This window comes from Engraulis encrasicolus, chromosome 12, assembly GCF_034702125.1.
Source record: "Engraulis encrasicolus isolate BLACKSEA-1 chromosome 12, IST_EnEncr_1.0, whole genome shotgun sequence".
In the NCBI taxonomy this organism is placed as follows: Eukaryota; Metazoa; Chordata; class Actinopteri; order Clupeiformes; family Engraulidae; genus Engraulis; species Engraulis encrasicolus.
The window spans coordinates 49,576,897-49,594,261 of record NC_085868.1 but is presented as its reverse complement, the minus strand read 5'-3'; the positions used below and the strand labels follow the sequence as shown (position 1 = coordinate 49,594,261).

The 17,365-nt window shown below is 40.7% G+C and overlaps 1 protein-coding gene across 1 annotated transcript in view; it reads left to right on the top strand.

Annotated features, from left to right (window-relative positions):
• LOC134459582 (gamma-aminobutyric acid receptor subunit gamma-3-like) overlaps positions 1-17,057 on the top strand; it is a 71,633-nt gene extending 54,576 nt beyond the window's left edge. Inside the window, exons 6-10 of the mRNA XM_063211935.1 lie at positions 2,398-2,535; positions 6,144-6,296; positions 14,637-14,839; positions 15,233-15,253; positions 16,776-17,057. Coding sequence (XP_063068005.1) covers positions 2,398-2,535; positions 6,144-6,296; positions 14,637-14,839; positions 15,233-15,253; positions 16,776-17,057 — 797 coding nt within the window. The remainder of the gene's footprint in view (positions 1-2,397; positions 2,536-6,143; positions 6,297-14,636; positions 14,840-15,232; positions 15,254-16,775) is intronic.
• Positions 17,058-17,365: the final 308 nt, after the last annotated feature.

Sequence of the window (17,365 nt, the reverse complement as noted above, 5' to 3'; positions counted from 1 at the left end):
ATTTCAAAACAATTTTTTGAAAAGTGAACGCATGAAAGCCAAGCCAAAGAAATAATTTCAAAAAAAATCTCTACACAGTAAGCAAAAGTATCCGTTGCACTGAAGGACATGTTGGACGTCTTTGACCCATCAACACTCCACATCACTACACACTTGTCTATGGTGATGTGACACAACTGTGTCTACACAAGCAATAAAACATGTGAAATAGAGGAAAACAGAAACATTCGGGTGCAAGGTCTCTGTACAGTAGGCTACACATTCTTGTCAGGCTATTGATCAACCATTAGCCTACAGCCCATTTCATGACGGCACTACACCTAAAGGTGCACTCACTGTGTACTGTAGGATGGTGGCCAGAGTAGGTATTGCATGTATGCTGCTGAAACGGTGTTGCCTATCGCCACATTTGATCTTTTCATAAGTATTTACTACAAAGCGGATTCCAAAAAAGTTGGGACACTTGGTATATTGTGAATAAAATCAAAATGTTGGCATTTTCAAAATATTCAATATGTTAATAAGGTAGAGCATGTCAGTTGTTAAAGCCAAGCAGAATGATTGTTTTGGGGTAATTATGTGATAATTTAAAATTTCACCCTTGCAACAAATTCCAAAAAAGTTGGGACAGGGCCAATAAAATGCTTTTTATGTTGGATAAGACTAAACACAACACAAGGGAGGAGACTTAACATTTAAATACTTTGACTGATGGCACGATATTATTTTAAAAATAGATGCTTAATACGTGGCATATCCTCACTGCAAGAAAACAATTTTGTCACCTGTTTACTCTTATGATGGAACCACACTGTTGGAACATAGTAGAGATTGAAATTTGCCATCATTATGGGGCAATATCTTAAGACTGTGCTCCAAAATATAATGCCTTGGTAGCTATGTATGCTGTTTAAAGTCTGAATATATCATTCAGCCCTCATTTTAATGCTCTACATGAGTAAGAAGACCATAACCAAGGCATCTCTGCACCCCTTTACCATCATATATGCAGTCTTTCAGACTGACCACTAAATCAAGCTGAAGTATTCATTTTCTTCATAACCTGGAGGGTGCATGACTCCATGATTTTAAAAAAGAATGCAATATTTTCCATTCTGTAATCAGAGGACAATTTCACATGCCATCTAGGTCCATATAGAATGAGCTTTGCCACTTGCAACTCTGTTTAATGTCTGCATCATGTGCCTTAATCAAGTGCTGTGTTTATGGTCATTTTTTTCAACAGCTGTCATTGTTGGAGTGTCATAGTTGGCTTATTGACGATGGGTATGTCATGATCTCATAACTCGTGCAATGATTTCACAGAACTCTACATTACAGAAATAGGCCTTATATGCCTACAATTTTGATAATTCAATCTTTCTATGTAATAGATCAGTAATTAGTCCCTCAAAATATTCGCTTCTGAGTGCCACAGCCTTTCTGTGATGGTATTTTATCTGTGCATTCATGTTGGCAGTCAATATAGTTCCTTTCAAAATATTCCTCCTTGTGTTATTTTTAGAATTATTCAACTATTACAACATTTTTTGGCCCTGTCCCAACTTTTTTGAGATTTGTTGCATGGGTCGAATTTTAAATGACCACATATTTCCCTCAAAACAATGCTTTTGCCTCATTTTAACTGTTCCTATGTTGACCTAGTGCCATTGTTCATCTTATGCATGGATTGAATGTTTTGAAAATGTCAGCATTTTGATTTTATTCACAAAATACCAAGTGTCCCAACTTTTTTGGAATCCGCTTTGTAAATAATAAACTAATATTTACTAGTATGACCAAAGCACAATACATTTTGCAGCTAAAAATGTGGACACGGAGAAGAGCATGTATGAAAAGTGCAATTTTCCTATTCAAAATGAATACTTTATTAATTCACTCTCTGAAATTTGGATTAAGCATGTATGCATACATCTTTGCTCTCGCTGGTGAATGGACTTCTCGTGATCATGCGGCTGTCGCAGAAGAGCAGCTGTCCACATGGTGGACAGATCATCAAAGTGCTTCACGGTGTCCGTGCGGACTGCACTTGAGAAGCTGAGATAATTGGATTACGTGGCGTGTTGGCGTACTGGCACTGGCCGTGGTGCTGAAGTAAGGCCATGCCCGAGAAATGTCTATGCGGTGTCTCAAGCTCGGAAGTATACGTAACCATGTGCTAATGTACATAAAAAACACACTCTACTTAGCATCTGCACTTGTTGTTCTGCAACAACACTTATGTTGGCTGTGACTATGTCCTCAATTGTAAGTCGCTATGGTTAAAAAAAAACTGTCTGCCAGATGTAATGTAATGTAACGTAACGTAGTTTTTCAATGTAATATCATTTTTCATTCTTGTTTTGTATCATGGATGGCATGTGACTGTCCCTCCAGATGGCTTCCCTCGGGATGAGGTGATCTACAAGTGGAGGAAGAACTCTATAGAGCTGGCGGACCAGAAGTCGTGGCGCCTCTACCAATTTGACTTCACAGGACTCAGGAACGCCACTGACATCATGAAAACCACAGCAGGTCAGTGTTGCCAGATTGGGTGGTTTTCCCGCCCAATTGGGCTGTTTACTGTAGGTTGGCCGTCTGTGGGTAAAAACAATCAAAAACGGGCATTATGGGGAAGTTTTTTCTGTGGAATTATGGCTAAAGAAATCAATACAATTCTATTCAAGTTGGGCGGGAAGTAGTACCTCCAGGCGTTTTCTAGCCTTGATCAGACACATCTGGCAACCCCGCAGCAGGTATATCAGAGCAGATGTAGAAGCCGTTTACTCATACTGTATATGGGGATTTTACAGCACATTTCAAAACTCCGGGCTGAAACGCACCTGCAGTGGCGTGCACAGACATTTTGGGGGGGCAGGTGCTGGGGGGGGGGGGTGGGGGATGGGGGTTAGTCCCGACTGCTTTACTAGGCTGTAGAGGCTATGGTAACGCTTTAGAATAAGGTTCTTCTAACAAGCGTTTATAGTCACTAGTAAGCAGGTAGTGATACCTTTACAAATGCCCAATAACATGCTTATTAACTTCGTTAACATGCTTATTAACGTTGTTAACATCTGATGAGTAACTTTATTTGAGTAAAAGCATGAAAATCGGTACACATGGCAGCCATCTTGAAAATTTAGGTTTTTTTGCGACGCCTCCATATCTAGTATTAGTCAGCATATCAAGATGGATATGTGTACCTATGTAAATAATAAGACTAAAAAAATAAACCACATAAATACATAATAAGCAGCTTATAAGATGTTAACAAAGTTAATAAGCATGTTATTGGGCACTTGTAAGGGTATTACTACCTGCTTACTAGTGACTACAAAAGCATTATCATGTCAACATTGACCACAGTACATTGTGACAGCAGGCCTATTCGTATGTGTACGTTATATGTACCGTGTCTTAACTTTGAGTATTTTTCATGATCATAGTTATTATTTATAAGTATAACAGGCATGGCAGACCAATATTACCATATTCTTTTCTTGTAAGCAACTTGTCGTGAATGATAACAGAGTTCATGAATCCACTTATTCTTCACTACCTAATATTTCTAGTATGAGCAATCTTACAAAGTGGCATTTGTGAGTTTGTCACCTCTTACCTTAATCTAAAGCAGTGGTTGCCAACCTATGGGTCGGGACCCCCCTTATGGGTCGCCAAAGATCCACAGGGGGTCGCGGAGCCCTCTTGATTTTAAGGGGTTTCGTTTTAAATATATATAGCCCATGTTGAATAAAAGACAAAGCATTTAACTAATAAATGCATAGACGCAACAAATTGTAAGTGCTACATTAAACATTTATTCTATATTTGACCAAAGACGAATTGAGGAATAAAATAACTAAAATTAGTTTTCGCAGGAAACAGAGGGCATCTTGTGTCTCCGTCTCGTGCGGGCGCTCGCGTGGTTGGGTCACCAAAGCTTACAATAGTAAAAACATGGGTCCCTAAAGAAAAATGTTGGGAACCACTGATCTAAAGTCTACTGGGTCTGAAAAAATATGAGACAGGCAGGGACCAAATATCAAGTTATTGGACATACACCTCACTCTCTGGCTAATGAAACATTTGTTGCCAAGAACCCCATTTTGTACTGTTTAATATTAATATGCAATGAAGACACTTAAGGTTCCTCACCACTGTTGCCAGGAGACAGCAGGTTGCATATCTGTTGTTTCGCTTGGGCAGGAAGTCAAGGTTCCAGCAAGCTCATTGCTACGCAGATCAGCTACTGGAGACAAAAAAAACACACACACTTAGTTTAGTTTCAGTTTTAGTTTAGGGACCCCCTCGAAAAAGAGATGGAACATCTCAAGGGGCTATCCCTTAATAAAATAATTGAATTGAATTGAATTTTGTGTCTCAATAATGTGTCACTGGCATGCTGTACTGTGTTGAAGAGTAAAATATTCCATCACCAATATATAAACACAAACACGTAATTACCCTACGTCTCGCAATTCGGCATAGTGGCTTATGCATTTTTAACACCATGCTTGATATATAATGGCATATTGAATTAATCTCCAACAGAAATGCCCCTCTGTATGCAAACACAGTAGCCTGGGAGTACCCATGCTGCCTTGCGCATTCTTTTCGAATTGATTTAGTATGGCGTTTGCCGCCAGACAACAAACACAGTACAATAGAAACAGAATTGTCATTAGAGTAAAGCACACATACATCCACACCTAAAATTACCATAATTCTCTTATTATTCTGACTATTTGTCTTTTTCAGTTGCTCCCGTGAAAGTTTATCTCTTTAGATGTGAAAGTGCTTGTGACTGCATAATTAAACTAATTGGGCTGAGAAAGAATGGAGTAACTTCAAACACTTTTCAAACTTTGGTGACTTCAGAGGATGTTAAGTTAACGGCCCCAACAAGTAAGTCTAAATACTTTGTATTTCTCAGCTCATTCTTACTAAGAACAACTTTGCCTGCTCCAGTTCCTTACTGAAAATACACAGTCAATGCAATCTGTCGAGTTTTGAGATATTGCGAAGAGACACGGAAAGCCATGTATTTTCACCAGTGTGTTTTTCTAGCTCCAGATAAATATTGTTCAAAAATGAATTTCAAAATTTTAAAAATATATTTTTATGGATTTTGCCTTAATTATGACAAAAACAGTGACGAGTAGGAGAAGAAACAAGTGGGAGAGAGATGGAGATGGAGAGATGGAGATGGGGAGAGAGATGGATGAGTCAGGCCTGCACCTGGATCACCATAGGCAGTCAAGCCAGGGCTGTAGTCAAGTCCACCTTTGTAGAGTCCAAGACAAGTCCAAGACCAGAATGGTAAAGTCTGAGGCTATGTCTCAAATGACGCACTTTTGTCAGTGCACTGACAGTCAGTGCACAGTGCACACAGTGCACTGAGGTCTTTAGTGCATAGTGTCGTGGAAAAATTTGAGCACTATGCACTGTGCCCTCGCTGGAAGTGACGGCTGAGCGTGGCATTAGCTCGCCAAAATATCGGTTGGCTTCTGTTTACAATGCACAGCGTCTGGTGCTTGTATTTCCATTTCCTTCACCTCAAAGGACAACAACCACACATACAATACTTTGGTTGGCATGAAAAGGTTGGTGTCCCATCAACATTACTTACAGAATTAGGAGACTGTTGACCAAACTCTTCTACTGAACTGAATGCCACATTTCCTCCGTGTCATTGTCAACATGGCCGCCGTTTAGTGCGTGCAGTGTCCATCATTCAAGCACTGCATTTTTCCGCCATTGTTAGGGGATCATCCTGGCACTTTCAGTGCACTGGCTCAACTGAAATTTTCAGCGTGAGCGCCCTAGGCACTGAAAAACAGTGCCCGAAGTGCACAAGTGCAGCATTTGAGACACGGCCAGAGGTTTGAGTCCGAGATAAGACTGAGTCACGTGTCAGTCAGTGTTAAAAGATGAAAAGAATGAATGTCAATAATGTGAGTATTTGAAGGTGACCTGCTATATGCCATGGATGTGAGGACAAACTTTTTTGTTATTGGATTTCAAGCTCCACTTAACAATCTATGATGGCCAGTGTTCTAGACAAAATAAAGACGGGTCGTAAGTAAAGTCCTTTTCAACGTTGCCTTGATGCCTTACTGTACTGTCCTGTGCTGTGTGTCCAGGTGACTATGTGGTGATGACGGTGTACTTTGAGCTGAGCCGCCGCATGGGCTACTTCACCATCCAGACCTACATCCCCTGCATCCTGACGGTGGTCCTCTCCTGGGTCTCCTTCTGGATCAACAAAGATGCTGCTCCGGCCAGGACCACCCTCGGTTAGACACTGCACAGAGATTTTTTTTTTTTTTGGGGGGGGGTAAGTAAGTGGTTTGGGATTTGTGTATTGTGTAGAGATGCACCAAAATGAACATCTGTGGCCGAAACAGAAAAATAATTGCTCACTCGGCTGAATACCGAAACCGAAACCGAATATTACAGTTCAGTTAAAAGTTATCAAAAGTTAGGTTTTTCAGTATTTTTAAATATTGCTTAAATCTACGGCTTACAATTAATGTTTAGACATGTTTTGCAAAGAAAATATTAAATGTTAATCTTCAGATTTTGGAGTAGAACTGAAATTAATTTCATTTATGCCTGTTCTTCAATTCATTTTCTATTAGGCCTCCAATTCGGCCACTCAATTGGCTTTCGGACGAAAACCGAAAGTGTCTTTTTTTGCACTCTTGGCCGAATATTTTCGGTTGCTGAATTTTCGATGCACCTCTCATATTGTGTATCTATTACTTACACTTACAAACTTGTACTTGTTTTCTATATACTTTGGATACTTTTGGATAATTTCAACGTAATCATCATTTTGCATATTTTTTTTGTTACTGCTTTTATTGCATGCAAACAACCTTTTGTTCTTGCAAACTGACACAGATATCCATTGGTAAGTGAAGACTACATTTCATCTTCTGCAATCCATCCAATCATATTCAGCCCTCCCATGAGTGGCCTATGATATAAATATGCTATAAATTATGCACGTCAAGCCATTCGGTGTTACAGAAGTTCAAAACTACAAAAACATGCCAACACTTCCCCCTCATTTGTGCATCTTTACATAAATAGGCATCTACAGTAGTTTAGAAGCATGAGATGTGTTTTGATAAGACAGGTCAGAATTTGTTTGCTTGTGTTATAATAACATGGGGTTTGTCTTGCCTGGCTATTGCAACATCAAAGCCCTGTGGCCTTTGGCTCTGGCCTAATCATGTTGTCAAGCCAATCGAATTTAAAATGTTCTAGATGAGTGTCTCTCCAACTGTGGGGCCTGAAGGTACTCCAAATGGGCCTCTGATTTTCTGAAAATCGAAATAACATTTGGGTGTGTGTTGCTGTTGACTACTTACATATTTGAGTTTTAGGTAACACTTTATTTTAGGGATACATCTATTAGCACTAATACAGACAATGTTAATGCCTGCATAAGTAACTTGTAAGGCATGTACTAAGCAAACGCTAAGGCCTATAGGTCCTTACTAAGGTTAAATTGGTAATAAATCCCTTATTGTGCATGAATAAGACATTTGCGAATACATGCCTAACAAATGTTTGATTTTGCTTTGTACATGCCTTACAGGCTACTTATACAGGGACATTGTATGTATTAGTGCTAATAGACGTATCCCTAAATTAAAGTGTTACCGAGTTTTATTGTTTGTTTGGTTAGAGGTGGGCTCTGACATTTGTGAGAATTTCAAGTGGGCCACAAGTTGGAGAGGGTTGGGAGGCTCTGTTCTGGATAGTGCAGGTTGTTGGACTAAATGAGGTGTGAAACTTTGTGCACAGAGTAAGAATGGACAGGTCTAGGCAAGTGTATGTTTGTCATCCTTTAACATCCATCTTTCAAATCCCTTTCAAAAGCATTTGATGGGTACCATTACATGTCATCAGAATTTTAACTACATTTTGAGTTATCACTATTAAGTCACAAACAGAACAAAGTTCAATGGGAGCAATGAAAACTTGGTGCAGACAGAGGGGGTCCGAGGCACACTGGGATCTCTTTAATGGACATCAAGCTTGTCTTCATGTCCATGTAAAAATAAAGGACTTTTAAACGGATCTCAGAGTGCCTCGGACCTTCTCTGTCTGTATCAAGTTTTCATTTTTGGATACCGATGAGCACCTGAAGACTTTTTATGAAACTGACGCAACTTATCTTTCTCTCTCTACATGGGAGCTATGAAATGTTCGAATGTTCTAAATTCAAGAAGTACTGCGGGGGGAAAAAAAACAAATCACTTGCGTCATGTGTGGGTGTCTGTGAAGAGACTGACTGACCTCGTCTGCACCTTCCTGACTATTTGTGTCAGAAACTCTGTCTGTCTGTCTGACTGAGTGTTGTCAAAAGTATCTGACTGAGCTGAGCAGGTATCGACGAAATGAGTCTAGTGGTCTGTGTGATGCAGGCAAGATAGATAGAGAGAGAGAGAGAGAGAGAGAGAGAGAGAGAGAGGGAGACAGACAGACAGACAGACAGATAGACAGTTAAGTACAGAAGTAGAGACAGAGAGAGGAAGAGAAAGAGAGACAGACAGACAGACAGACAGAGAGACAGACGGACAGAGAGACAGAGGCATAGACAGAGATGGGGGGGGGGGAATTGAGTGTGAAACACCCCTGCTCGAAATAGACGTGTCCCGTCCTGTTTCCATGGCAACCCCACTGGAAAACATCTTCCTGCTCGACGGTCTCCTGAGAGGCCTCTGTGAGATGTTCAATAAACTGCGTGTGAGCACGTGGGAGGAGGGAGGCAGTTAGGATATGCACATTCTCTAGTCACGTGTAGCACACAACCCCACCACCAACCACCCACCATCACCACCACCTGGTACACAAACACACGTCTAAATCCCCACCACCACCACCACCACCATTACCACCACCCTGGTACACAAACACACATCTAAGTCACCACCACCACCATTACCACCACCCTGGTACACAAACACACATATAAACCACCACCACCACAATCAAAGTCATTTGAAAGGCCCCCCGATCCAGTACATATAAAGCAATGAGTACCCACTTCTGGGCGCCCCTCTCTCCCTGGGCCTGGGACAACGGACCTTTTTGTCCCCTCCCCTTTCGGATTCCCAGAGCACCCCTCCTTCATCCGCACCACCACCATTACCACCACCCTGGTACACAAACACACATCTAAATCATGTGTGTGGGCCTAAGTGACAGCGATGGCTGCCCACATCTGCACCATACTAGGCTCTAATGCCCCAATGAATCAGGGAGCTGCCATATAAGTCTACTGCTCTCCTGGTAACTTTTTCATCCAAACCCTGTTTACAACACACACACACACACACACACACACACACACACACACACACACACACACACACACACACACACACACACACACACACACATACACACACACACACCTCTTGGTAGTGCAGGCTCCCTCTTCTTCATTCCACAAGATGATGTACTGTGGGCTGTCTTCATGACAGGAAGCTCTGCCGAATATTGGGCAGCAAGGATGGAAGAGAAGAGGTGGGTTGAGGTGAGGTGAGGTGGAAGAAGAACAATGATGACACTAGTATATAGAGTAGTGCAGTGGTTCTTAACCTTTTTAGATGCGTCCTAGCATCTCTATAAGAGGGTATTATTGTCCGTCCGTCCGTCCGTCCATCCGTCGGTCCGTCCGTCGGTCCGTCGGTCCGTCGGTCCGTCGGTCCGTCGGTCCGTCGGTCCGTCTGTCCGTCCGTCCGCCTTCAATTGTGTCTGAAACGCATTCCTTCAATTGTTCCTTCCTGTGGCCACAAGGCGGCAGACTTGCCATTTTGGACCGGAGCGAATGCGTGCAAGCATAGCCTTTCTATACTAAACCGGATGCTAACGTTGGCGAAAAGTAGCCTAGCCACAGGCTAACTGACAAACGTGAGGCAACTCAGCCGATCGTGATGTACGCCACAAATAGACCAATCGACCTCATATTTAGACACTACAATGTTGATTTCTGCCTTCGATTTTCATCAGTTAAGAAATCTAGCGTCGGATTAACACATTATTAAGGTAGTAAAGCCAAGCGAGTTGCCGCCATGTTTGTTTTCCAGAATCACCCGGTTACAGAGCTCACGTGCAGCATTCTGGGTAATTGAGTTTCAATTCACCTAAAAGGTGAACCCATAAGCGCATGATTCACCCCACAGACTTCTGTTATACTATACAAGTCAGTGATTCACCCAAACGGTTTTATTTATTTATTTATTTATTTATTATTTGTCGATGTTTAGATTCTTTCCCACATGCACATAATGCTGAAATGGCGTGATACTAAAGGTTGTTAGGCCTAATAAATGTCTGGTAATTTGTAATGTAGCCTACTTCATCTAGGCTATGTGAAATTTCAAATCATAGCCTATGGTTCTTTTCCAAATCCAAGAATGATGATAAGCTTATTATACCCTAAACTGCAAAAAATAAAGCCATGTCTCGCCATTTTGCTGCCTTGCTGCCTGCCACAATATTTGGAGTGTCCATGATGACCAATAAACAAAAAGTACATCCTCGGGGGGCCTTGACAGAGGAGGCCAGGGGGGCGTTTGGGGGGGAAAATGGCATAGTTGGAACTGGCATAGAGGGACGCATCTGTTGTCCGCCTGTCGGCCTTGTTTTCTTATAGCACCCCCTTACGTGTGTCCAAAACAAGTCACGCACCCCCAACCCAAACCTCTACACGTGTATAACTCATTAATTGCAATGATTCTTGCTTGAGACATTAATCAATACCTTAATGACTTTAACCCTAAAGCGACCGACTGGGGTCATTTATGACCCCAGACACATTTTTTCATACAACATTTCAGCAATTTTCATCAGAAAAGATGAAAGATTTGTGAGATTTGGACCATCTATATATGATTTATAACCAAAACGAGAGGATCCATGAGATTCTCAACATTATAATGGCCATTGTTGTTGTAATTTTCAAACTCTGACTGTTGTATTTTGTTTCTTCGGGCAAGCCATGGTCAGCAGACATAACATATTCATAATATAAACATTCATAGTATTAAAATATAATATATTATATAAATAAATAGGGCACCCCTGCGATAGCCAACAAAGCATATTGTGAGGGCACCCAGGTAGGATTTCCTCTGTTATTTCTCCATATTTGTTGATATCATGGCACAGTGGTCCGAGACACATGATGGGAATAAGAAATGGAAGTCATCCTGATGAACAAAGAGGGAGGAAACAAGTCATCAGTGTAGAAATCAATGGCGTTTTTAGAATTGTCCTTATTATATGGCTGTACAGAGGCTGAAGCATTAGTTGAATCATTTCTTTGTTCTAATATATATGGAAGACACCTCTTCACAGCTACAATGTCCAGAAAAAGTTTCAGAGACATTTTGAGTGTGCATATGGTAATATGTTTGAGACATGGTTTTGTCTATGTAAATTACCATATTCTCTGATCTTGTGATTTCATGAACCCAGAAATGTTGAGTAGCCTAAATTTGTATTGCAGAAATATCATCTATGGGGCTAATGGATAGAATTTAGCTTGGTTTCCCAAAGTTTCACTTTGAGCAATTTCCATAATTAGCATAAATATACTGTATTATTATGGTAAGATTACTACAAGTGAATAGGCTAAACAAATGTAAATGATAGATATCACCATGGAACTTTCTCAGTTGATTACTGATGATTCCATGCTACGCATTCACTAATGTTACACTGTAAAACCTTATAAGTTGAGTTTACTTACAAAAACCCAGAAAAGTGGTTGCCCTAGAAAAACTAAGTAATTATGAATGATTAAACTTACAATCTTTTGTGACCTCAACTGTTGTATATACTCATTATATGTAAAAGTTTAAGTTAAATGTACTTAAGTCCAAATTGATTAAACCTACCATCTTCCACAGTAGTAACTGTTATCTATAGTTATTGTATGCAAAATTCCCAGTTTAATGTACTAAATTCCCAGTCGATTAAACTTACCATCATTCGTAAGATTAACTGTTATGAATAATTTTATTTAAAATGTGCAGTTAAATGTATTAAATTTTAAGTTGATCAAACTGAAAGTCTTCTGTAATATCAAATGTTTCGTATAGTTATTTCACATAAAATATGAAGTTACATTCACAAAATTGTAACCAATTAGCTAGATAAGTACACAGTAAAAAATATTCCCGTGATGTCACAGGGAATTACTGGCTACTAATTGCATTCATTTCACAGTAGTTTACTGTGGCCATCCTCACAGTTTACTGTGATCTTCTCACAGTAGTTTACTGTGGCCACACCACAGTTAGTTACTGTCACCCTACCCACACTACCATGATCCCGCCCCTCCATTCATCACCACAAAAGAGGTAGCTACCATGTTATTGTGGCACCTCCCATTCCTCACCATGACTGAGACAACTGTGGCATGGAACCAGTCCATCACACTGCTCTCTTGTATTAATAGACCAAACTGTCCATAACCACTGAGGAATTCAAGTTTCTGCAGTATGTGCAATATTATTATCATTTAATTATTGTAATCTCCTGGATGATAGTACATTAACCAGTGTGCATAGAACACTCTAGTTGAGCATACTTAGACAATCCTGAAATGTCAAGTAAGCAACACACCAAAAAGGATACCTGCTACCACAATACTCACTACCAACTAAATACCTAGCCAGCCAACAAACCAGTCCACCAGCCAACCAAAAGAGTCAGTTGTCAGCTAGCCAGCCAAAGAGCCGGCTAACCAACTAACACTCAGTTAGTCAGCCAACTAACCAACAAACAAGTCAGTTGTATGGCTAGCCAGCTAACAAACCAGCCATACAGTCAACCAAAAGAGTCAGTTAGCCAGCCAACCAGCTGGCCAACAAACAGTCAGTTGGTCGGTCAGTTAGCTCACTAACCAACAAGCCGGACAGAGAGCCAGCGAACCAGTCATTTAGGCAAGCAACTCAAGCATTGTGACAGTCTGAGTTTTTATAGAGGTGAAAGTTAACCATGTGACCAGAGTAATCAGGCATGTGGCAGCTGCAGGTAGTAATTCAATGAACTTGTAACAGTCCTATGTACTCAAGTGAGGGCAGGTACTAATTGACAGGTTGATTGGGCACTACCATTGTTCCTGGTTGATGGTAGGCAATGCCAATTATGTCATGCAGCATTTGACTTTCAATTGTGCAATGGCACTTCACAAGATAGCCTAATTTTACTAGGTGGCAATATTCTGATTTAAAATTGGATGCTGCAGCGTGGCCATATTGTCAGTTGAAACGATCTGTTAACATGAAACACACTGCAGGAATACATTCAACTGCCCACATCTGGGTAGAGGCCAGTTGGTGCAGCCTGAAGAAAAAGAGGCGGGGTCATAACCAAAACTTATGAATTTAATCCATTCAACTAAAACATATTCATCTGAACAACTATTTCCTCAAATAAGTTGTCAATACTCAGTATTCTTCAGAAATGCCATCAAACTTCTATTTTTTAGTGCATTTTAATTAGTCTTGGTAAGTACATTTGATGTCTGGGTTTACAGTGTAACTAATGTTACCTTTTTCATGAATACTTACCACCACCATCAAATTCAAAGTATTCATTATGACTGGAAAAACTGCACTTTTCATACATGAAAAGGGGGATCTTCTCCATGGTCCGCCATTTTGTATTTCCAGAAATAGCCATTTTTAGCTGCAAAAATGACTCTACTTGGTCCATAGTACTAAAAAATATTAGTTTATTACTCAGTAAACTTTCATGAAAAGATCAAATTTGGCAATAGACAACCCAGTTTCAATCAGCAGCATAATTGCAGTGCCTTTTTTGACCATTTCCTGCACAGTGTACCTTTAATGCTGTTACATGGAATGTATTATAGATACGACACTTCTGCCGTTTCAGTGTGGAAACGGCAGGTATACTGCAGTGATTATTATTGGGTTTATGGTGATGCAAGGTCAAATCAATGATTCTGTCATTCTGGAAGTAAATTACATCCTAAATTTAAAATTGTGCACCTATTCCAGAGTTCTCTTCCACTGCCATTGATAGCATTTCACCAACATTGTTTCATTATTTGATTTCATCATTATAAATGTACTTGTTTGGACTGGAAAATTACCCTTTAATGATTTTTAATTCGTGTAAATAGTTTGAGGAGTTCTTGGCTGTTTGTCTGTAAAAATGGTTCCTCATGACTATATTTTGCTTCCAGGTGAATGGACGTAAGTATCCAAAACTCCAACATCTCAGCTTTCAATTAAATACATTAGCTGCTCTCTGTAGTTTTTAGATTGAACCCTTAAGACACGCTGTTATAAATGTGCTGTTACCAGAATGGTAATGACTAAGTCGTAATGCCTTGCTAAAGGACCTGTGTTATGTCATAGAAGTGTAGTACTATGGTAGTTAACTTTTCAATGACTACAGTGTGCCACAGGAGGTACAGCGTACATTATGGGTTATAAAAATGTTTATTTTTGTATTTTGGCTTAACCTGTATTTCCAACAGTGCTCTGAATGAACTTTAACGGGATAACTTTTAAACTTTAAACTTTAACAGGTTATTTTTTGCTTTATTTTTTACTTTAACTTTAATTTCACAGGAATCACAACGGTCCTCACTATGACCACCCTGAGTACGGTGGCCCGGACGTCTCTTCCGCGCGTGTCCTACGTGACGGCCATGGACCTGTTTGTGACGGTGTGTTTCCTGTTTGTGTTTGCTTCGCTTATGGAGTACGCCTTCCTCAACTACTACTGCTACCGCTTCCAAAAGCCGAAGTGTGGGGCCAAGAAGGATAAACCGGTGAGAGATGCTTTATTTAATGTTTCATTTGAATGTAAAAACTAAACAACTGAAGATGTTTCATTTAGATCTATTCATTTTCTTCAGTTATTGTTTCATTTAAATCTATAAACTAAACAACTAAAGATGTTTCATTTAGATCTATTCATTTTCTTCAGTTATTGTTTCATTTAAATCTATAAACTAAACAACTAAAGATGTTTCATTTAAATCTATTCATTTTCTTCATTTAATGTTTCTTTTAAATCTATTAACTAAACAGCTAAAGATGTTTCATTTAAATCTATTCATTTTCTTCATTTAATGTTTCTTTTAAATCTATTAACTAAACAGCTAAAGATGTTTCATTTAAATCTATGAACTTAAAACATATTGTTATTTTGCTTTTCCTAGCGTGCATCTGCCCAACCTCAAGTGTGCACGCACACATGCGCATGCACACATGCACACGCACATACACACGCACACACACACGCATGCACGCACGCACACGCACATACACACGCACACGCACACACACACACGCGCGCATGCACGCACGCACACACACATGCGCATGCACACACGCACACGCACATACACACACACAACCAGAGCTCATTGAACCATCCTTGGTATAAAGTCAAAGAAATGTACACGCACGCACACACACACACGCACACAGGCACACACACACACACACACACACACACACACACACACACACACACACACAGACACACACACACACACACACACACACACACACACACACACACACACACGCACACACGCACACACACACACAATTGGATAACCAGAGGTCTTTGAACCATCCTTAGAATGAAACACTGGAGTAATCTAACTGAATGGGTATCTCCATTTGCTGAGAACAATGTTGCCTGCCAAAGTTAAAAAATAAATAAATAAATATTTTACACCCCCAATCAAGCACACACACCAGCACACACACACACACACACACACACACACACACACACACACACACACACACACACACACACACACAGACACACACAGACACGCATCAGCACACACACACACCCACACTACACACTTCTCTCCACTTCTTGGATCCCTTTGAGTGGATGGGAGAATGCACGTTGATTGTTGGCGGCAGATGGTATCATTTGCAGGCTGCGGTACCGTAGACAACCCCCCGCTGGGCTAGCGATGAGATTTTGCACGCCGCAAAGATTTAATGCATGACACTGCTCCCCTGCTCCAGTTTCCTGTAGAGTATGTGCCCCAGTGCCTCAGTGTGTGCCTCAGGAGCGTGCCTCACTGTGTGCCTCAGTGCCTGGTGAAGCCTCAGGAGAGGAGGGCCAAGGAGGACCTGGGATCATGCCTCAGGCCAGGGGCTGTTTATACAGTACATACATAGCCGCCTGGGTATTTTCAAAAACAAAGACCTTTCCCTTCGTTTGGGCCTTTCGTTTACACCAGTGATTCTCAAAGTGTGGTCCGGGGACCACTGGTGGTCCACAACAAAGCTCAGGTGGTCCGCAAGGAGATAGTTAGCAGTAGGCTGTGTGCCTCAGTGCTTCACCTCAGTGTATGAATCAGTGCCTCTTGAAACCTCAGGAGATGGGGACAAGGAGGACCTGGTCTGGGATGCCTCAGGGGCTGTTTATACAGTACATGCATACCCGGCCGGGTATTTTGATAAACGAAGACATCTCCCTTCGTTTCTGCCTTTCGTTTACACGCAAACAGAGGTTTTTTTCCTCTGAAAACGAATCTTCCTAAAAACTATGGCTAAAGTAGAGATTTCAATGAGTCTTTCAAGAGGCTTTTAATGCAATGTTTTATGATGTTATATTGTTCATTTTACTCTCCTCAGCCAGAGACTTTCGTCAGTTTTCTCAAATGACCAAACCAACCAAATCTCAAATGTGCTTTAATGAACTAAATTTACTTACTTATCTGCTTATAGGACTACACAACACTGAGCCTTAGCTGTTCCCCAACTGTGGTGACTCTCAACAACACCATGTATTGGCAAGACTACGACGACACCTGCCTGTACGAGTGTCTGGATGGCAAGGACTGCCGTAGCTTCTTCTGCTGTTACGAGGAGTGTAAGGACGGGGACTGCCGCAAGGGCCGCATCCACATCGACATCGGGGAGCTGGACTCATACTCGCGGGTCTTCTTCCCCACCTTATTCATATTGTTCAACATCGTCTACTGGGTGGGCTACCTCTATCTTATGTGACCAGGTAACAACTGACTCGCCAACTAACTGGAGATTGATCTGAACTTGATTCTGAACTGAACAGGGAGGAAAACTTACTGTGATCGACGACAAATCAAAGCGCAATCTTTATTTATGGTTTTGACATCCTTGAGTTGTTGACATTTCACAGGTATATTAACTTTGTATTGTTGTAAGTTTGTATTAGGGCTGGGGCTTGATTAAAATAATTAATATTTAATTAATTAATAAAAAATAATCACATTAACTATAGCATTTCAAATTAATTAATCAACATGATTTAATTGCTGATAAATATCTGACTTGAG